This window comes from Macaca thibetana, chromosome 8, assembly GCF_024542745.1.
Source record: "Macaca thibetana thibetana isolate TM-01 chromosome 8, ASM2454274v1, whole genome shotgun sequence".
In the NCBI taxonomy this organism is placed as follows: domain Eukaryota; kingdom Metazoa; phylum Chordata; class Mammalia; order Primates; family Cercopithecidae; genus Macaca; species Macaca thibetana.
This window is the reverse complement of record NC_065585.1, coordinates 48,796,194-48,818,177: the sequence shown is the minus strand read 5'-3', so window position 1 is coordinate 48,818,177 and position 21,984 is coordinate 48,796,194. Positions and strand designations below refer to the sequence as shown.

The window sequence follows — 21,984 nt, the reverse complement described above, 5'->3', positions numbered from 1 at the left end:
GGGTTTCACCATGTTGGCCAGGCTGGTCTCAAACTCCTGGCCTCAGGTTATCATTCGCCTCGGCATCTCAGAGTGTTGGGATTATAGGCGTGAGCCACCATGCCCAGCCTGTCATCCCCTTTTAAACTAGTTTGTGGTGGATTTTTTATTTAAACATCAAAAATACTGTTAATCTTTTTGTTTAGGTAAATTTTAACTAGTATTTTCTTGTAGTTTCTAGTTTTGTTTGTTTGTTTTTTGAGACAGAGTTTCACTCTTGTTGCCCAGGTTGGAGTGCAATGGCACGATCTCGGCTCACCGCACCCTCTGCCTTCCAGGTTCAAGCGATTCTCCTGCCTCAGCCTCCCGAGTAGCTGGGATTAGCCACCACGTCCGGCTAATTTTTTTTTTTTTTTTGTATTTTAGTAGAGACGGGGTTTCTCTGTGTTGGTCAGGCTGGTCTCTAACTTCTGATCTTAGGTGATCCACCCGCCTCAGCCTCCCAAAGTGCTGGGATTACAGGCGTGAGCCATCGCGCCCGGCCTTTCTTCTAGTTCTTTAATGGTTTTTCTTGTTTTAAGTGTTTAATCTGTCTTAAATTTATTTTGGTATATGATGTGAGGAGGAGATTTCACAATGTTTTTTCCATTGGTTAACCAGTTTTCCCCAACCCTTTTATTACTAAACCTTTCTTTGGTCACTGACTTGCAAGGACACTTTTTAATATATTTAATTTTAATTCTAATTTTTATGTATTTATTTTTTTGAGACAAGAGTCTTGCTCTGTTGCCCACGTTGGGGTGCAATGGTGCAATCTCGACTCACTGCAACCTCCACTTCCCGGGTTTAAGCAGTTATGCTGCGTCAGCCTCCCCAGTGCCTGTAATTCACAGCTAGCATTACAGGCATGCACCACCACACCCAGCTAATTTTTGTATTGTTAGTAGAGACAGGGTTTCTCCATGTTGGCCTGGCTAGTCTCGACCCCAGCCTCCTAAAGTGCTGGGATTACAGGCATGAGCCATCATGCCCAGTCACTTTTTAATATATTTAAGGCAGCATTTAACCTAACAAAAATAGTAGCCATGCTTCAAGTATTGCTCCAAGCAAGCTTCACAAGCAGTATCTCATTTGAGCCTTGCATCAGTCCTGGGGGTAGACACTGTTACTCTCTTCATTTTAGGAATGATGCGATACTGAGGCTTAGGTTTAGTAATTTGCCTAAGGACACATAGCTAGCAAGCAGCTGAGTCTGAATTTGCACCAGAATGTCTGCTTTCCTTTTTTTTGTTGTTGTTGTTATTTTTGAGACAGAGTCTGTCGCACAGGCTGGAATGCAGTGGCACAATCTCAGCTCACTGCAACCTCCGTCTCCCAGGTTCAAGCGATTCTCCTGCCTCAGCCTCCTGAATAGCTGGGACTACAGGCACCTGCCATCACACCTGGCTAATTTTTGTATTTTTAGTAGAGACAGGGTTTCACCATGTTGGCCAGGCTGGTCTCAAACTCCTGACCTCAAGTGATCTGCCAGCCTTGGCCTCCTAAAGTTCTGGGATTAGAGGCATGAGCCACCGCGCCTGGCCTCAGGATGTCTGCTTTCTTAAACACTGCTACAATATACTTCACTTCAATATACTTCCTTGTTTTCTTATGTTCATTCTTGAAATTTGACTTCAGAATCATTTTGTCAAGTTCCCAAGACATAAGGCCAACTAATAAACAACAACAAAAACTCATGTTGGTGGTTTTTTAAAGTAATATTAAATGTATAAATGAATACAGATTAAGTCGAATTAACCTCTTTGCTGTATTAAATATCCTGATTCTTGATCACGCTGCATCTCTACTTATTCCCATTTTCTTTTCAGTCTTTCTATGCACTTTGCTATTTTTACAGTATAAGTCTTTTGTAGTTCTTGTTTTTTTTGGATGGTCTCTGTTTTTTGCTGCCAGTGTGCCACAGATCTTCTTGCTGTGATGTTTTCTCAGTAGAGTTTGTTGGTGGATAGGTGGGTGGATGAAGGAACAGCCCTGGTTTCCTATCACTCTCCCTGCTCCCATCCGGTAGAACAGAAGGCCTGACTGGTTGGTGCTTGTGCCTCCAAGCACTTAGCACAATGTTGGAGATATGAAAGTTCATGAAATAAATATTTGTGGAATTAAAGACTCATTACCAGTTATTAAATAGTATTTATTATACCTTGGGTTTTGGCTCTCCTGGACTAGGGCAGGAAGGGCTGGAATCTACACCCACCCCTAATGCTGAGTGTGGCAGCCACTTGCTGTCTCTGAGCCTTAATGTCCACATTTGTAAATTATAGGACTGTTTAGTTCTTTCATGGGTGTATGAAACTTTTGAGTAATTTCGAGGATGAAAATGAAGAAGGGTTAAATATCACTGTTCATCAACCCAAAGTGTTTACTGCTCTGGGGAAGAAATAGGGTAAAGAAGTGATGTGGGTAATGCAAGAATACGGAGTGTGTGCAGTTTTACCTGGGAGAGAAGCAGTGGGTGAGAACAGTCTCCTTGCTGCCCTGTGCCTGTCATCCGTACAATTCCCCATTGAGTGTGCTTCTGTCACCTGCTTTACCTGTATAAATAGAGAGACTTTTGAGACACAATTCAAATAAAAAGCAGTCTCTTTGTCCTGAGCATTTGTTATAAAAATCATCAGCGCACAGGATTTTTTTCTTGTGGTTTGTTTTTCCCCCTGCCTTATCTCTGGATTTTCACTGGAGCCATTCTCTTCTTACAGGGACATTCATACCACCACCGGGAAGATCAAGAGAGCTGTGCTGCAGTTCACTCCTGCTAGCTGGACCTATGTTCGATGGTTTGACCCCAAATCTTCTTTTCAGAGAGTAGCCGGAGTGTACCTTTTCATGATCATCTGGCAGGTATTTTTTCAGATGCCTAGAAGTTGGGAGGAAAACAAAGACTAAAATAAAAACTTTTTAGGAATTTAGAGTTAACGTTAGTTTACATTGCTTTTCAGTGCCATACTTTACAAGATATAATATTCTGCAGCTGGCATGTAGAATAATTAAGCAAAGTGATATTATGATGCCTAAGGTCTTGCCTCATTGTGAAGACAGCTTTAAAATATGGATCTTTGAATTACAAATTAGAAACAGGTTAGATTCCATGAAATAAATTGTGTCTAGCATCCATCATCCAATGAGTTAGGCATTGGATTGCTTTTTAGAATGATCATTTTTAAGACCAAAGGAACAAATGAGAAGGCTTTTCTTACATTCCTAATTTAGTGTTTATTGGTTAAAATTGTTCCTCAGCTGTGACCACTTTGGGTAATCTGTAGGGTGCTAAATGAGTGCCAGGGAATTGGAGCCTTTTGCTGAGTCCTCCAGAGTGTTGTCCTCCGTGGAGAGAAGCTGTATTTCCAAGTGGCCCACTTCACGACGGAAGTGATTCCGACAGCCCAGGGTCTTGGCAAAAGATTATGAAGCATCTGTGTTTCTGACTGACAGCAATTTTTTCTGATGCTCCTGGCCCCAGGCTGTCTCACAACTTTTGGAGAGTAGCCAAGAGAAACCAGCTTTTGCCTGAAGAGGGTCTTTCAGAATCATCAGAAATCATGTTTTGGACACATAAACACAAAATACTCCCAACATAAGGAAAACATTAGCAGATGTCACTTTTAGGACAGACGATCTTCCTTGTTCACACAGAGACAATACCCATGTCAATAAGTGGAGTTTATGCATACAGAAGTGTATGTGAATAGTTAAGTAAGTAGTCACCATGGTTTGGAGAGGTCAGTACCTTTAAAAACAGGACCGTAGATGGGTTGGGATTAAGCTTTGCCTTATCAGGCCCAATGTCATGGAAAGCAGAAGCTTTCTTTTATTAGAAGGAAGAATGATTGGATTTGTCAAGGAGGGTAGTATAGTGCTGCTAGGGTGGAACCACCTGGTGGTATGCGATGGAGCACACCTGGATCCGGGATCCAGCCAGAGAGCAGCCATGTCCCAGCCACAACATATTTTGTGCTACTCATCATGATGAACTGCATGAAGATGCTAACCTCAGGGAAAAGGACTACTGCTCCCAGCTGAAACTTGGACCAACCCTTCACACCCACTTTTAAGGACTGCCTTTGGTAGAGGATCCGCTCTGTCCCAGGCGTGTGCTGCACAAGTCCATCGTCATCTCTCAGACGTGTCTCCAGCTTCTTCTTTTGCTTTTTTTTGAGATGGAGTTTCACTCTTGTCACCCAAGTTGGAGTGCAGTGGCACAATGTCGGCTCACTGCAGCCTGCAACCTCTGCCTTCTGGGTTCAAGCAATTCTCCTGTCTCAGCCTCCTGAGTAGCTGGGATTACAGGCGCCTATCACCACACCTGGCTAATTTTTGTATCTTTAGTAGAGATGGGATTTCACCATTTTGGCCAGGCTGGTCTCAAACAACTTACCTCAGGCGATCTGCCTGCCTCGGGCTCCCAAAGTGCTGGGATTATAGGCGTGAGCCACTGCGCATGGCCTCAAGCTTCTTTTGATTATTAAAGAGCTTACTTATCTACAGTGGGAATTCTCTTAGACCTGGCCTGATTTCTGTACGGCAGCATAGGTGTTCTGTGGCACAGGTTTGCTTTCATGATTTCTGTATGCTGAAAGCATTTCTCTCCTGACTATCCCAGTAGATCACACGTGTGAGCTGAGTAACAATAATACAAACGAGGAAACATGACAAATAGCTGATATCCTGTGCCCCTACGTGCCCATCCACCACCCCCACCACCTCTCCCTGGGCCTCCAATTGGTCCCTGCCCATAATGTACTGGCTGTTAACTAGTTTGAATAGCAACCCTTGGAAGACCACATCTATTCTCCGAAAATGCTTTGAACATACCAATTATTTCTAATTGTAGAATGTCTATTTAAAGAATAGAGGATTTTGAATTAGCACGAGGTACCAGGTTGACTAATTTCTCCGTCTTTTTCAGCTGACTGAGTTGAATACCTTCTTCTTGAAGCATATCTTTGTGTTCCAAGCCAGTCATCCATTAAGTTGGGGTAGAATTCTCTTTATTGGTGGCATCACGGCTCCCACAGTGAGGTAATTCTGCACAAGCCTGACTGTCATATGAGAACATTAACTTGCTTTAGATTGTCCTGTTTAGCATAAGGAAAGTCACATAAACTAGCAGATTTTCCATGAAAATATCATCATAAAGAATTATACATCCAGAATATGAAGAAAATGTTTTGTTCTCAGATGTCAGTAACATTAACCAGACATTAAAAAAGGGAAGCACTTGATCAACACCACACCATAGTACTATCCATTATCATCAGATTCCTTTACGGTCTTGGACTGCTGATCTTTTTTTCTCCTATAACATCATATTAGAAAAAAATAACAGCATAGTGATGCTGAGTTTTTTAAAAATGAGATTACTGGAAAAATGCAAACGTTTTTATGGTAGAACTGAAGTCATAAATGACATTATTTTTTGAATGAGGCTTTTAGCTTTTTCAGACCCAATTAATTTAATTTCCTTTTAAAAAGGCCCTTCCTGCAGTCCTCCAGGACAACTGAGATAAGCTTGGGTGTTCCCGCCATTATCCCCTGGATTCATGTGGGGCCCTAGAGGTGAGGCTTATTCAGACACCATCCCTCAAGTAGGCTGGTTCCAGTGCGGTTCAAAGCAAACATTTTCATTTGTTTCATTTTTCCTATTTAGAAACGGCATTTGGGTTTTATAACTAATATGGAATACTGGCATTAAAGAGTAGCAAGACCAAAAATCTGCCAAAGGTACAAATATAATCTAAGCAGTTAAAAGAGTTAGCTTTTCAGAAGCTGTAAGATTGCTTATTTCATTATTTTTAATGTGCTTGCAAACCCCACAAGCAGCGGGCCTTACTTGCCAAGGACGGTAGATCCACACTTTGGTCAAACAGACCTTCCAGCCAGCACCTCTTCTTGTTATCATTCATTATTACCAAAAAAAAAAAAAAAAAATCTCCAGATCCTGGATTCAACAAACCAAGTAAGACACGTCCAAGTCCTGAGGAGTTAAGCCTAACATTCCCATCTGTTCTTTTTGTTATGACCAGAATGGAAAAGAAGAGTGGGTAAGCCAGCAGCCCTTTGAAACTTCATAGATCAGTGGTCTATTGCAGTCATTATCTCATAAATCCTGTTTTTTCTTAATGGTTTAGAGTACCCATTTAAAATGTAATTTAATTTGAGACTTTACAATTTTTTCAGAAAAGATTCACTGCAGCTCTTTCATAAAATTAAGAGCAATCAATAAAGTAAGAATGGAAAGAAGTTTCTTCTTAGAACAGAATAGCAAATTACATATGATTTATCATAAAATTTCAGTATTAAACATTCCAAAACAAAAACTAGACACTAAAAATCCAATGTTTTGAACTCTTGAGAGATCCTCAAAATTTTATAATACCCTATGGATTTCTCCACAACTCTCTTTGTTTAAAAAATCAGGCACTTCCTGTGCCCTTAACACTGTTTGAGGCAGTTCCCATGTAAGGAGGTTCTTTGACAAATTACTTGGAAAGATGGACGTGCTGCTAACGGATTTTAACATAGCCACCCCATTTAGCAAATGTTAGGTCCTGAAAGGAGAGTTTAGAGGCTTCAGTGTAAATCGTACACACCACATCTCCAGCTTCTTCCTTCTTTATTAGACTTTCACACGAATCTGCTTTGAGAAGATATTTGAGTGAACATGCTTTTAATCTGATAATATAAAGTACAATATAAGGAAATGGGTCCAGTTAGAGGGTAAAGTAGCTAAAATGGTCAAGACATATTAGGTCATGACAATATGAAGTTAGAGGAGAAGCTACATTCTTTATAATTAGAATTCTTCACTCTGGTCTTTGGGGTGAGGAGACAGTAGTTTATGGATGAGCTTCAGGTATCTGTGAATCCCCTGAACTTTAATGCAAAGTGTTATGCCTTTGTCATAGCTTTCGTCAAATCCTCAAAGAGTCAGTGACCCCAAAAAGATGATGAGTTTCTGGTTCAGATGCTGCTGCTGCAGGGGTGGCTTGAGTTTCAGGGGTACTTCCAAGACTCCAAGCCATGCTGTCCCACACAGAAGCCACTCCCCAGCTGTGGCTGTTGAGCACAGAGATGTGGTCGGTCCACAATGAAACGTGCCGTCCGTGGAAACTACACACCAGACTTTGAAGAGTTGGGGCCAAAACAGAATATAAAATACCTCATTATAATGTTTTAATATATTTGTTTAAATATTAGTTTAACATATTAATAAAATGGATTTTATATGTTCCTTTTTACTTTTTTAACACGTCTACTGGAAAATTTAAAATTGCATTTATGGCTTGCATTACATTTCTACCGGATGGTGCTCTTCTGAGCCTTTCAGCACCATGTCATTGCCTGTTTTTTTCTGAACTTGTCAGTAACATTCCAAGTAATTGGCACTCAATGGCAGTGAGATATAGCTGGGGTCCCATTCCAGTTTCTGAAAGCCAAAAATCTGTATATTTTTTGCCTGGTTACAATCAGCAACCTTTGTCCTGGAGAGAACCAGAGGGGACAACCGATGGACAGTGCTGCTCACTCTCGGGAGTCACCTCCACGGAGCTAGACATGGAAACACCCACCCGGGCTTGCTTTGGGCGGGGCTGTGGAAGTCTTACCGCTGAATCCAGACTGCCTTGCCAATAATCTGGCTCTTTTTCGTTTTTTTTTTTTTTTCTTGTTTTTTTTTTTTTATATAAGGCTACTCGAGTGAAGCAGTGGGAGTGGAAAAGGAACAGAGAAATCTGTAAATGGTTGTGATCAGTTAGTTGCAAACACCCTGGCACTCAGACCAGACAATAATCTGGCCCTTTAAATGATGCTCCCCGCTCCCTCCAGCCTAACCCAAATGCTGAATCTCTTACAGGAATGTTTCAACAGGCACTGGCTTTTTCTTCTCTTGAACAGAACTAGACCAGGCAGCCTGACATGGGACACGGAGGGACGGTTTTTACATTCACTCTGTCAAAGTGATTTAATTATGTCCTGACTTGCTGGTCTTCCAGCAGCTCTCAATGAATTCCAACTTTGTTCTTTCAGACAGTACTACGCTTACCTCACCGACACACAGTGCAAGCGCGTAGGAACACAGTGCTGGGTGTTTGGGTGAGTAATCTGTTATTGTGGAGATTTAAAAACCACTTAAGCCCTAAATTTCTTTGGGTATTTCTTGACCCTGTGTTAACAGCCTTTCAGTATAATTTTTCTGTGAAGGCAGGTGGACAAGATTTTATTTATATGTATGTGTGTATGTGTGTATATATATATATATACACACACACACCCCCATTATAGAGAAGAAATTACTTTTCACAGATATTTAAACAGTACATTCTCCCAATTAAAAAGTAATACATGCACAATGATAAAAATTCAGTAAAGGATCTAGAAGGAACTAAAGATCACCCAAAGAAGTCAACCATTTGGAGATAATTGTTGTTAATATTTTAATGTCATTCCTTTCCATTTTTCTGTGTGTGTGTGTGTGTGTGTGTTTCCAGCTGTCATCTAGATTCTGAAGGGTGACATAGTTTTAAAGGCTAAAAATGTTGATACTCAGGTTAGATTTAGGAAGGTTCCTCCTGACCCCTAGAAGACTAAGGGCCATTGTCATTTGTTTTTCATAAGTTCTGTGTGGTAAGCTTGATTTTCTTACCCAAAGTGGTTGCAGCGTAAAGGGTGATAAGATGGATTTGGTTTCCTTTGTTCATGATATAGCAGGAGGGAGGATTCACACATCTCCCAGATTTCTGACAGAGCAGAGGCAGCGCTCCCGCTTCTTGTGTGAGGGCCCTGTGTCCTGGAAGAAGGGATGCGGGCCGCTCCTTCTAAAGGATTGTCCAAGGAGGAAATGGGCTTTCCTGCATTTGAGCTCTTCTCTCCCACTCACACATTCTTTCCACGTGCATTTTGCTTTCATATTTAAAAGTCCTTAGCAAGGTCTTCTTATTCTGCTGTGGAGTGGATTTCTTTTTCCACAGAATTGTATCGATTTACGTGTTGAGGAAAATAGGTGGGTCAGAGAGAGAGGTCGTGTCATGACAAGTTTCTTTCTAATTGGACAACCATAAAACACCATCCACACGGAGGGAGAAATGGCAAAGGTAAACTCCACTATGGCAGCTCATGCCTGTAATCTCAGCAATCTAGGAGGCTGAGGCGGGAGGATCGCTTGAGGCCAGGAGTTTGAGACCAGCCTGGGTAACATAGCGAGACATTGTCTCCACAAAAAGTGTTTTAAGTCGGCCAGGCATGATGGCACATGCCTGTAGTCTGCGACTCTGGAGGCTGAGGCAGAAGGATCACTTGAACCCAGGAGGTCAAGGCTGCAGTGAGCTATGATTGTGCCTCTGCACTCCCACCCGGATGACAGAGCAAGACCTCGTCTTTCTCTCTCCCTCTTTTTTTTTTTTTAAGGAAAAAAAAAAAGGAAAAAAGTAAACTATGCCGAAGAGTGATAAACACTGCCCCAGAAAGTTGTGGCTTGTTTGAAAGTGATTAAAATATAGTGAAATGCAAAGGAGGGATCATTGGGCTAACTTAGTGTGCTTTACTGAGAATTGAGAACCCCCGGAACAGTGTGATATCAAGATTGATGAATCTTGTGAGAACCAGTGAGCTGTGCTGAAAAATAATAAAGCCCACCTCATAAATCACACCCAGTGGATCCTCCTGTGAGTGTGAACAACCATGAGAGCTGCCCCCTGCACGGTCCACACTGCCAGCTAGGGAAGGTGAAACAGGAACCACAGCCTCCCGCTCTCCTGACCCCGGAGGCCACCCACTTCCTTCCTCTGCCCCAGCTCTATCTCCCCGACGTTTTGTCATTATCTCCTCTCCTATCAAAACAGAAAACACTTAAGTGTGTGGTTTCCTTTAATCACTAGTAGCTGCTTTATAACTTTCTTTTCACTAATTTTGGAATGATCTCAGACTTTGGTAAGGTGGAGAAATGAGAGGGAGCAGTGCCCTAAATAGTGACTTTCTGAATGTTGCCTTTTGGGAGGTGGAAGGGGAAAGGCAAAGGTCAATTAGGAGTACCCGCCTGGGGTTCTTTCCCAGCACTCCAACCTTTTTCTCCTGAAGAGGGTACTTTCTCTTCTATAAACATGGTATCCTCAAAATGTTTTTATGAATTACTTGCTGTTGTAGCTAAATACATGTCATCCCTAACAGTTGTGCCATAGACTGAGCTTTTAAACCTTTTATACGAAAGGTGTTGCACTCAGCAAAGAGAGGGCGCCATCCAGCAAGGGAATGGGATCCCTGACAGGGAGAAAGCAGCCACGTGGAAAGGTGGGCTCTTTCTCTATTTAGATGTCACATGGTATTCCTTCAGCTCGGTGGGAGTTTTGGGGCCAGACTGATGTGAACAAATTCCCCAGGTGTGGGGTTTATGTCATCTTTGTCTTTTCCCCACTCCACCCCAATTAGAATTGAGCTTCTCTGCCTCAAAAAGAGTATTGGCCCAGTTTAAATAGAAGCAGTGTTTTTTCGCCTAGTGCTAGGAGGAAGGTGGCCAAGGGTCTGCTGGAATAGCAGTGCACAGTTGGCTTTTCCTTTTCCTGGGAGTGCATGGGGTGGACCCTCACGGGAGAGTGAGCCTACCCTGCCTGAGGGCCCAGGACTGCATCCTGCCTCCCAGAGGCAGCCAGAGCTGCTCCTCACCTGACCAGTTTCCTCGCTGCCTGTTATCCCACCTCTGCTAATGTGTCCATCACAATAAGTTCCCACCTCTGCTGGTCTCCAAGGTCAGCTCCAAACCAGCCAGTCCTTTCCCCATCCTCTTCTCGGATCTTCTATACAGTATCTGCCTTCTTGAAACTGTCCTCTTCCCTCTGCAACATCTGTCCTGGATTTCCTCTCACTTTTCTCTTTTCAATCCCCTTTGTTGACTTCCCATTCTATCCCTCTCTCCTCCTTACAATTTCTCGTAATTGTGCTTTTGTTCTGTTGTTCTTCCAGGCCCATAGTTCGGGCTTTCTTTCTTTTTAAATTTTATTTCTTTTGAGACACAGAGTCTTGCTGTGTTGTCCAGGCTGGAGTTGAGTGTCAGTGATCACAGCTCACTGCAGCCTTGACCTTCCAGGCTCAAGCAGTCCTCCCACGTCAGCCTCCCAGGTAGCTGGGACTATAGGCATGCACCACAGTGTCCAGCTAATTATATTTTAGTTTTCGTAGAGATGGGGTTTCACCATGTTGCCCAGGCTGGTCTTGAACTCCTGGGCTCAAGCAGTCCTCCCACCTTGACCTCTCAAAGTGCTGGGATTACAGGCATGGGCCACTACCCAGCCCAGACTGTCTGTCTAAAGGGTAGATGCAGCTATGAGCATGAGCTTCCTTCTAGGAAGAGGGCGCAAACACAGGGGAACAGGTGTCAGGAGGGGAGTCCCTTCCCAGCAAAAGGGCGTCACCGCCGTCCTGCTGGTATAGCTTTATAGCCAGTTCCCCTTCTCCTCATGACTGTGTCTGTTCATCCTCCCCGTATCTTGCCACACCCCATCCCCTCCACTCAAGTACACCTCCACTGACATCTCAGAAGCTCTGACAGTGGTTACAAAGCTTTTGTTTTTTTAGCAGCTGACCTCCCTGTGTTCAAATGGCATCTTGCCCCAAATCCTACTAAGTATCTAAACGACTAAGCAGAACAGTTCTGGGTTTGCCACCCAAGACCCGCTTCTCCCCTCCCCTCCTTGCCCCAGGGATTCTTTGGAAGTTAGAAAGTTCAGAGGAGCGCAGTAGGAATTGTTTCTATTGTTTATGCCACACTTAGCTCTTGCTTCCTCCAAAAAGGTGTCTTTGCCCCCGCTAATCAGAACTAGAAGCTCACTCCTGAACTTGGAGAACGCTTCATGTCATCCTGTGTGATTGTGTGGTCATTGAGCTAACATGGATTCACGTCTCCATCCATGTTATTGGAGGCCGGCCCCTGGCTGCCAGGAGAGGGGCTCACCCACCCTCTGAGCCGTCCAGGGATTGCTTGTGCAGCCGTGGAGCAGTGCGTGTGGGATGCAGCAGCCAGGTACCCGGCCTCCATGTCCCCGGCATTGCTGTGGCATCCTCAGAATCCACGTGCAGTCTTGTTGGCAAGCCAAAAACTCCTCTTCTGCTTCTCAGGTTTGGCTCACACACACTAGCCTAGAGCTTTCATCCCCCAGATTCCTACAACAACCCTGCTAGCATGCCTGCTTCACTCAACTCACCGAAGAGCTCCTGACTCTGGGCTCTGCATTAACATCATCTTTTTTCCCACCTTGTGGAGCTGGCTCCACAAATCGGGGTGCTGGGAGTACGTGCGCCAGTAACCAGCCCTAGGTCAGGAATCTGTAGTGCCTGCTCCCAGCAGAAGCACCTCAGGCTGCCCAAATGTTTATTTACCTTTTAACCTTGCTAAATCAAGATACAGGATGGTGGATGGCACCACAGGGAATGGAGGCCCTGACTGAATTCCATTAAGCCACAATTTGGCCACCTAGCTTATCCTGGGAAAGTTCAAAGAGATTTAAAGTTGAACTGAGTAAAGGGACCTATTGCTGAGCTGTGCGGAGGAACCCCCAGCCCCCCTGGGGGTGAGGAGGTAGGAGGAGGTAGGTGGTCTCACACTGGTGGGCTTAATACAGGCTCCCACTGTGCTCAAGCCTTGGGCCTCAGCCCTAAACTAGCCGCCCTCTGAGTCTTGGTAGAAAAGTAATGTTAGCCTTCTGGAAGGATGCTATTGATGAGGACTCCCTCTAGTGGGCCAGAGGTAATGGTGGGGGCGGTTGCTGGCGGTTACAGGAGCCCATGTGATCGTTGGGTTCCCACCACTTCTCACCATCTCCACAGCCCCAACCTGAGTCCCCGTGTCTGGATGAGCGCAGTAGCCTCCCTGCTTCTGCTCTTGTCTTCTCACACAGTTCTGTTCAGCCAGCAGAAGGTTTTTGAATATTCATCACCATGCTGTTCACAATAGCAGACATGGAACCCACCTAGGTGTGCATCAGTGGTGGACTGGATAAAGCAAATGTGGTACATAGACACCATGGAATAATAGCCATAAAAAAGAACGAGATCATGTCCTTTGTAGCAACATGGGTGCAGCTGGAGGCCATAATCCTAAGCAGGAACAAAAAACCAAATACCGCATATTCTAACTTAAAAGTGGGAGCTAAACATTGAGTACACATGGACATAAACATCAGTGTAATAGACACTGCTCACTACTAGGGAGGGAGGAAGCGAGGCATGGGTGGGAAAACTACTTGCTGGGTACTATGCTCACTACCTGGGTCCAATATACACATGTAGCATTCCTCCACATGTATCCCCATATGTAAAATAAAAGCTGAAAATTAAAAAAAAAAAAAAAATATATATATATATATATATTTAAAATATATATTAAGCAAACTGGCTAGGCATGGTGGCTCATGTCTGTAATCCCAAGCACTCTGGGAGGCCAAGGCGGGCAGATCACGAGGTCAGGAGGTTGAGACTATCGTGGCCAACATGGTGAAACCCCTTCTCTACTAAAAATACAAAAGATTAGCCAGGTGTGGTGGCACACGCCTATAGTTTCAGCTACTTGGGAGGCTGAGGCAGGAGAATCTCTTGAACCCAGGAGGCAGAGGTTGTAGTGAGCTGAGATTGTACCACTGCACTCCAGCCTGGGTGACAGAGTGAGACTCTGTCTCAAAATAAAATAAAATAAAATAAAATTACATATATATATATATGGAGAGAGAGAGAGAGAAAACCATGTTAAACCCTCTGCTCTAGACCCTCTAGGATCCCCTCAGACTAAAAGCCAAGCCTAAGGGTGGCCTTCTATGTCCATGCTATCCTGACCTCAACTCAGCCCTTTCCCCTGATTCCTGGCCCTTCCTTGTGCCTTTCCCATGCCCAGGCCTCAGTCCGGGACTCTCCACACTTATATAATCCCATAGCCGACCCCCTCACCTCCTCCTAGCCACCTTCTCATGAGACGTGCCCACACACACAGACAATGGCTTAGCTAAGAATCCTCAGCACATTGAAGCATATCATATCCTAAAGTCACTAACTCAAAAGCACTGGTCTTTAGAAAAAACTTCAGGTTGGCCAGGTGCAGTGGCTCATACCTATAATCCTAGCACTTTGGGAAGCTGAGGTGGGTGGATCACTTGAGCTCAGGAGTTCAAGATCAATCGGGGTAACATGGCAAAACCATGTCTCTACAAAAATACAAACATTAGCTGGGCGTGGTGTCGTGAGCCTGTAATCCCAGCTACTTGGGAGGTAGAAGAATTGTTTGAGCCTGGGAGGTGGAGGTTGCCGTGAGTCGAGATCATGCCACAGCATTCCAGCCTGGGCAACAGAGTCAGGGACAGTCTCAAAAAATTAAAAAAACAAACAAAAAAAATTAAAAAAAACTTCAGGTCATTATGAGGCCAATGATTGGGTTCTGGCCAGTATTTTCTTAAAATGAAATAAGGATGCAAATTGTCTTATGAAGCTTTTGTTTCAGTGCGTGAGTGTGTGTGTGTGTGTGTGTGTGTGTGCGCGCGCACCTGTATACTGAATCACAGTGAAAATTATGTTTCTTGCCATGGTTCTTAATGGGTCTTAAATCACAAAAGTTTGAGAAACACAGCTTTAGTAGGCCAATCAGCATGCTTTTAAAAGGGGCCTCAGGCTGTCTCATGTCTATAATCCCAGCACTTTGGGAGGCTGAGGTGGATGGATCATTTGAGGTGAGGAGTTCCTGACCAGCCTGGCCAACATGGTGAAACCCTGCCTCTACTAAAAATACAAAAATTAGCTGGGTGTAGTGGCATGCACCTGTAGTCCCAGCTACTCAGGAGGCTGAGGCAGTAGAATCACTTGAACCAGGGAGGCAGAGGTTGCAGTGAGCCGAGATTGTGCCATTGCACTCCAGCCTGGGCGACAGAGCTAGACTCCATTGAAAAAAAAAAAAAAAAAAAAAAAGTAGGGACCCTCAAGTCTAGTTGAATATTCAGAAATCTTTCATAATGAACTCAGGGTGTTCCCTCTGGCTTATGGGTAGATAATCACACTTATGTCCTGGGCTCAACACTCCCAGCATAGGAGTTTTTCAGGAAGTCCCAACCAAAGATAAAATCATCCTTTTTATGTCTCCTCACTGCACAGACTGGAATACCAAACATGTAACTGCCACCTAGCCTCTTAATCACAGTCTAGACTTCAGAAGTACAGTGAAAAAACCTGGCTTCCTCCACTGAAATGATGCTTTCTCACATGTGGTACGCTTTGTGGAGCAGCGCTTTAAAGATTCAAGCCAACCACTGTTAAACCTTGTTTGGTTTGGGCTAGGGGAAAAGATAGCCCCAGACTCTCTAAAGACACATTCCGGAGACTTTCTGTTGATTTTGCTGCTTTGCTGACATGGTTCTAAGTCCAGGCATTCAGGCCTTCAGTTGTTTCGAGCCGTCCGCACTGTTGATGATGGCAGTGACCACTGTGTCTGCCAGTAAGCTGGGGTGCCAAAGGCCTTCTTAGCCCTTCTTGCCATTTTTTTTTTTGAGACAGAGCCTCACTCTGTTGCCCAGGCTGGAGTGCAGTGGTGCCATCTTGGCTCACCACAGCCTCTACTTCCCAGGCTCAAGTGATTCTCCTGCCTCAGCCTCCTGAATAGCTGGGACTACAGGTGTGTGCCACCATGCGTGGCTAATTTTTGTATTATTGGCAGAGATGGGGTTTTACCATCTTGGTCAGGCTGGTCTTGAACTCCTGACTTCAAGTGATCCGCCCGCCTCAGCCTCCCAAAGTGCTGGGATTACAGGTGTGAGCCACCATGCCCTGCCCCTTCTTGCCTTTTTAGAAAACATCTGTGTGAGTACACCATTCCTGGAATGTCCAGATCTTATCTTGAGCAAGGAATGCATAAAATGGACTTGTCTGAAATCACTATTCTTATGCTGCCTGGGATCTCATGGCCAACTGTGTCAACCTCACCTCATCCATTCTTACCTCCAAGTCCTGAACCTTTAGAAAAGCCCAATTTTTATAGCCATAAATGAAGATACAGAACACAAGAGTGGCTTTTTTAATGCCTTAAAGGGGAAATATGAAGTGTGTGGCATTTCCTTAAACAAAAAAATTGTATTTAGCACAATCTTTTACATATCAAGAGAAGGTAAAGGGTTTATATTGTCACCAAAAATGGGGCTATTTAATCTGGAAATTCTTAGAAGGCTGGGAAGGAATGTGATTAATGCCTTCAAATTATTGAAAGACTCCCTTGGAAGGGTCAAACTCACCCCGTGTGGCAGCCAGCTAGCCTCTTAATCACAGTCTAGACTTCAGAAGTACAATAAAAAAGCCTTCAGGGTTCCTCCACTGAAATGATGCTTTCTCACCTGTGACATGCTAGGGCAATGTCAGGACCCAGGGTAGGAGGTATAGGAGGCAGATACCAGCCTGAGACAGAGAAAAACTTTCTAACTGCTAAAGAGTTTGACCAGAAAAATAAGCCACCTTGCAAAGGTAGTAGGTTCCCTGTGCCTGAGAAGGTTCCAGCAGAGGCAGCGTGATCACCCACCCTTATAGCAATGGAGGGACTAAGTTAGGTGATGCCAGCGCCCTAGCTATTAAAATTTATGAGTCATGATTTTGGTCTGGGAAGAAGGCAGAGGTGAAAAATTCTTTATCATTTCCGAAATAAATGCCGTTGGCTCGAACAGTATTATTTTGTGGGGTACCTGCTACCAGTGTTTGGGGCAGAAATCACGTGATGAGTTGAACTTTCTGATTCAATCATGCATATTTTGGCTAATGTGTATCCTCTGGTAAGACGGATTAATACTTACCCTCTGTTCTCTGTCTGATTAGGGTCATTGGTTTCCTGGAGGCCATTGTCTGCATAAAATTTGGACAAGATCTCTTCTCTAAGACCCAAATACTCTATGTTGTGCTTTGGCTTCTTTGCGTGGTAAGTCATTGCATTTTACCCAAAAGCATTAGCTAAACTCTCATAGTATTGCTTTAAACAGAGGGAGAAGAAGTTGTGTGTCAAAGTTCCTTAGAATTTCATAAAAAGATGTTCTGTTGTAATTGTCTGAGACTGGCCACCAGCCTAATTTCAAGAATAAGACACACCTACACAGTATCTGAAATGAGTCACCTGAGCAGGTTACAGTCCAGTGCCCTCGTCAGGTATACCCCACGTGCATTTACTTCACTCATGGGAATCTGTCTACACGGCCTACACATTTAGGGACTGCCATGAAGGGACAAGGAAGATCACAGTGCACTTTGCTTTCTCATCATCATGCCGTATACATCTTAACATACATATCATTGCACATGGATTTATATATAAAAGGACATATGGTGATTCACAGGCAATAAAATATGTTTTGGAAGATAATTCGATCCTGCAATTTCTGCCTTCCAGGCCCATGTTATAACCCAAGTCTGGATATAACCTTCCACTCTGAAGGGAAGAGCCTGAAGGGACGCCGGCCTAAGCCTTGGTTCTTTTGCCCTGGGGCTCTTCCCTCACCTTTCAAATGAAGTAAGATAGCACCCAGTTACACATTTTGTGACTGCCATTCTTTATTTAAATATTTGAAGTTATTATTTTGAAGAAAAGTTCTTATTTTATATTTAAGCTTAAGATTTTTCACTTAGTCTAGAAAATGTATTGGGCTTTCTAAATAATCATAGAACATTTCAGCCATGTGCAAGTAGAGAGAATAGATGGCCCCTCATGAACCCATCATCGGTTATTAACTCAGGGCCAATTGTGTTTCCTCTTATGTTGTACCCACGGCCCCAACCGCTAACTTATTTTGGAACGGATCCACCTTTAATATTTCAGGATGGATCACTAAAAGAAGCTCAGGATGCTTTTTAGGTTTAATGCAACCACCCTACCATTATCATATCTGAAAAAGAATTAACAGTAATTCCTTAATATCATCAAGTACCTAATCAGTGTTCAAATTACTAACTTTTTCTTAAAGCTTGTATTTGCTTAACAATGTATTTGAATCCACATTCACCCATCGTGATTGGTTGGCATGCCTTTTAAGTCTCTTAATCCATAGGTTTTCCTTCTATCGCTAACCCTCTTTCCCTCGTAATTTATCAGTTGAAGAAAGCAGCTCTTTTGTCCTATAGATTTTCCCACAGTCTGGATTTTACTTATTTTTATCCTATCTTATAATTTAACATATGTCTTTGTCCTCTGTATTTTCTGTAAGTCGGTAATTGGATCTGCAGGCTTAATCACATTTGGGTCTAATTTTTTCTTTTCTTTTCTCTTTTTTGGCAAGACTAACCTTTGTATTTTTAATGTGTCTTTTATCGCCTTTAACGGGATCTATTTTTAGGGTTACTTGTTAGAGATCCTAACTGTGCCAAGGCACAGTGAGCCTGTTCTGTCCTGTTTCATCTTGAACAATAGAGGGGAATAATGATCTCCTTTGTATTTAAACTACAGAATTAATGCCTGAGTATATTTTTCCATGTCGGTGAGACTAAATGTAAGGAATCGGTTAAGGAAATGTGTCGGAAGTGCCCAGAGATTTTCACCATGCTTCTCTCGGATATATCTCTGGCCTGTGCACCTCAAGTCTGAATTGTAATAGGACCTGACTGCAGGGGGCAGAGGTGGGTGCCCTCTTCACTGGGTACCAGAGAACCACCTGCCCACAGGGAGGGGGAGATAGGCAGTACTCCCAAGACAAGACAGACAACCCTCCTCACCACAGCAAATCACAGGCCTCCCAGCTGCCTCCTTACCACTGCCCCCAGGCAGCAGTGACCAGAAAGGTCTTCTCAGGCCACCTACCCAGGCAGTCCTCTCTGGTCCCTGTCTTAGTCCATTTTCTGTTGCTACAACAGAATACCATGGGCTTGGTAGTTTACAGAGAAATTAAATCACAGTACTTTATTTGGCTCACAGTTCTAACAGCTGGGAAGTCCAAGAGCATGGTATCTGGCAAGGGTCACCCCATGATGGAAGGGTGGAAGGTGGAAGTGAGCATGTAAGACAGCAGGAGGTGGGCCGGACTCACCCTTCTTATCAGGAACCCACTCTCACAATCACTAACACACTCCTGTGATAACAATCCCACTCCTGCAATAATAGCATCAATCCATTTATGGGGTGCACTCCTCATGACCTAATCATGTTTTAAAGGCCTCACCTCCCAATATTATTACACTGACAGCTAAGTTTCAACATGAGTTTTGGCAGGGACATTCGAGCCATAGCATTCCACCCCTCACCCCTGCTTCTCACGTACAAAATACATTGATTTCCCAAAAGTCTTAACTTGGCCCAGCATCAACTCCAAAGTTCAGAGTCTCATCTAAATCAGATATGAGTGACAGTCAAGGCACAATTCATCCTGAGGTGAATTAATCCCACATGGACACCACCACAGTTTCTGGCCTATACCTTCCAGAGTGGTAGCCCAAGCCACACCAAGGTCCACTTGAGCCACAGCCAAGAAGAACTATGCCAGCCGTGAGTGTGTGAAATCAAACAGGTCATCTACTTCCACAATACAATAGTGGGACAGGCATAGGATAGACATTGCAAATCCAAAAGGGAGAAACAGGCAAGAAGAAAGGGATAAGCAGTCCCAAGTAAGTCCAGAACCCAACAGGGAAACATTACATCTTAAAGCTGGAGAACAATCTCCTTTGACTCCATGTTCTGCATCCTGGCCTGGGGCAGGAGTTGGGCCCCCAGGCCCGGCAGCTCCACCCCTGTGGCTGTGCCGGGTTCGGCCAGTGCTTCAGTTCTTCCAGGCAGGAGTTGCACACTGGCGACCCTACAGTTCTGTGGTGTTGGGGATGACCCTGCTGCCACTGCTCCTCTCTGGTGGCTCCAACCCCACATTTCTCCTTGGCATTGTCCTAGTAGTGACTTTCTGCAGTGGCACTGCCCCTGTGGCGGGTTTTTGCCTAGTCTTCTAGGTAGTTTGCCGCATCCTTTGAAATCTAGGTGGAGGAAGCCATGTCCTCCACAGCTCTTGGATTTTGCATATCTGCAGAATTAACACCACACGGACGCCACCACGGTTTATAGCTTATCCCTCCCACAGTGGTAGCCCAAGCCACACCAAGGCCCACTTGAGCCACAACTAAGGCAGCCAAGGAGTGCTCTGCTAGAATGTGGGAGTAGAGTCCCTAGGTAGCCCTGGTCAGTGAGCCCGGGAAGGGCTTCCCAGGCCTGTAACCAAAAACCATTCTGCCCTCTTCGAGTTCTGGGTCTGTGATGGGAGGGGCAGCCTTGAAGATCTCTGAAATGCTTTTGCTTTCAGGGGTCTTCCTCCCATTTTCTTGATGAATAGCACCTGGTTTCTTTCTTTCCGTGGTAATCGCTTTAAGAGTCACGTGGCCTTACCCTTAGTGTTTGGAATATGCTTTTTCACTCCTTACATGGCCAGGCTTTGAATATTCCAGATTATTCCATTCTGCTTCCCTTTTAATTATAAATTATCTTTAAGTCATTTATTTCCTCTTGAATTTCATTGTATGCAGCCAGAAGTAGCCACACAGTAGCCTGAATGCTTTGCTGCTTGGCTGTCTTCCACCGGATATCCTAGTTCATTGCTCTTAGGTTGCACATTCCAGAAAGCCTTCAGGCATGGACACAATTCAGCCAAGGTCTTTGCTACTATATGACAAGGATGCCCTTTACTCCACTTTCCAATCCTTGCTCTTCGTTTCCATTTGAAACCTCATCAGAATGGCCTTGACTGTTCATATTGCTACCAGCATTCTGGTCATGAACACTTAAGCAATCTCTAAGAAGACTGAGGCTTTCCCTCTTTTCTTCTGGGCCGTCACCAGGATCGCCCTTAATGCTCCCTTTACAGCAATACAGGCTTTTTCTAGCCTGTGCCTCCAAATTCTTTCAGCCTCTACCCATTAGCCAGTTCAAAAACTGCTTCCACATTTTCAAATATTTGTTATAGTAACCACCCCACTTTTTGGTACCAATTTTGTCTTAGTCCATTTTCTGTTGCTATAACAGAATACTGCAGACTAGGTAATTTCTAAAGAAAAGAAGTTTATTCCACTCACAGTTTTGGAGGTTGGGAAGTCCAAAAGCATGGCACTGGCATCCAGTGAGGTCATCCCATGGTGGAAGGGCAGAAGGCAGAAACAAGTGCACCAGACAGAGAGGGAAGTGCCAAACTCATGCTTTTTATCAAGAACCCACTCCCAAGGTAACAGCCTGAATCCATTCATGAGGGCTTTGCCCTCATGACCTATCACCTCTTAAAGGTCCCACCTCCTAATGCTGTTAAGTTGGCAGTTAAGTTTCAAGGAGAGTTTTGGCAAGGACATTCAAACCATAGCAGTCACCCAGACTGTAGGGACCCCTCTAATTTCTCTTTAAGTTTTAGAGACTTTCGGTTACTTATTTGACACTTAGAATATACCTCCTTACATGGGTTAGCCTTTATGTCTGTGTGATTGTAACTTATTGAGGACATGCACCATTTCTTATGCTCCCATTGACCTCTGCTTCACTTGGTGCAGACCTCTTAGTCCGGGCTTCATTCACAGACAGTTGCTGAGTGCTCCTCCGTGCTGTGCCTGGGGCTCTAGCCACACAGATAGATGACGATGATAAGATTTACTGATGCCTACTATATGCCAGAGACTATTCTAAGCACTTTCATGAATTCCACATTTGATCTTCACACTTTGAGGGAAGGTATTTTCTTATCCCTCTTCTATAGATGAGGAAACGAAGGCACAAAGAAGCTCACTAACTTGCCCACGGTCACATAGGTAGTTAAGTGGCAGAACCAGGACTCAAACCCAGACATTCTCTGTAGGGAACTGCTCTTCATCACTGCCCTCCAAGGATCTGTGAGTTCAGATGGCAATTAGACATGCAAATTAATTATGTTAATATGTGATAAATACTATAAAAGATTGTGTGCATAAGGCTACAGGATACTTAGAGCAGCACACATGCTGGGGTTAGTG

The 21,984-nt window shown here is 44.1% G+C and overlaps 3 protein-coding genes across 51 annotated transcripts in view; 1 reads left to right on the top strand and 2 right to left on the bottom strand.

Moving 5' to 3' along the window:
* The window catches only part of LOC126960839 (cytochrome b-c1 complex subunit 7), a 1,171,628-nt gene that overhangs the window by 71,943 nt on the left and 1,077,701 nt on the right, over positions 1-21,984 (bottom strand). The gene's annotated exons all lie outside the window — the stretch shown is intronic.
* Positions 1-21,984, bottom strand: part of CFAP418 (cilia and flagella associated protein 418) — a 1,191,950-nt gene that overhangs the window by 1,077,759 nt on the left and 92,207 nt on the right. The window lies entirely within an intron of this gene.
* Positions 1-21,984, top strand: part of PTDSS1 (phosphatidylserine synthase 1) — a 71,318-nt gene that overhangs the window by 39,768 nt on the left and 9,566 nt on the right. Inside the window, exons 7-10 of the mRNA XM_050800517.1 lie at positions 2,736-2,877; positions 4,943-5,055; positions 8,062-8,127; positions 16,852-16,951. Coding sequence (XP_050656474.1) covers positions 2,736-2,877; positions 4,943-5,055; positions 8,062-8,127; positions 16,852-16,951 — 421 coding nt within the window. The remainder of the gene's footprint in view (positions 1-2,735; positions 2,878-4,942; positions 5,056-8,061; positions 8,128-16,851; positions 16,952-21,984) is intronic.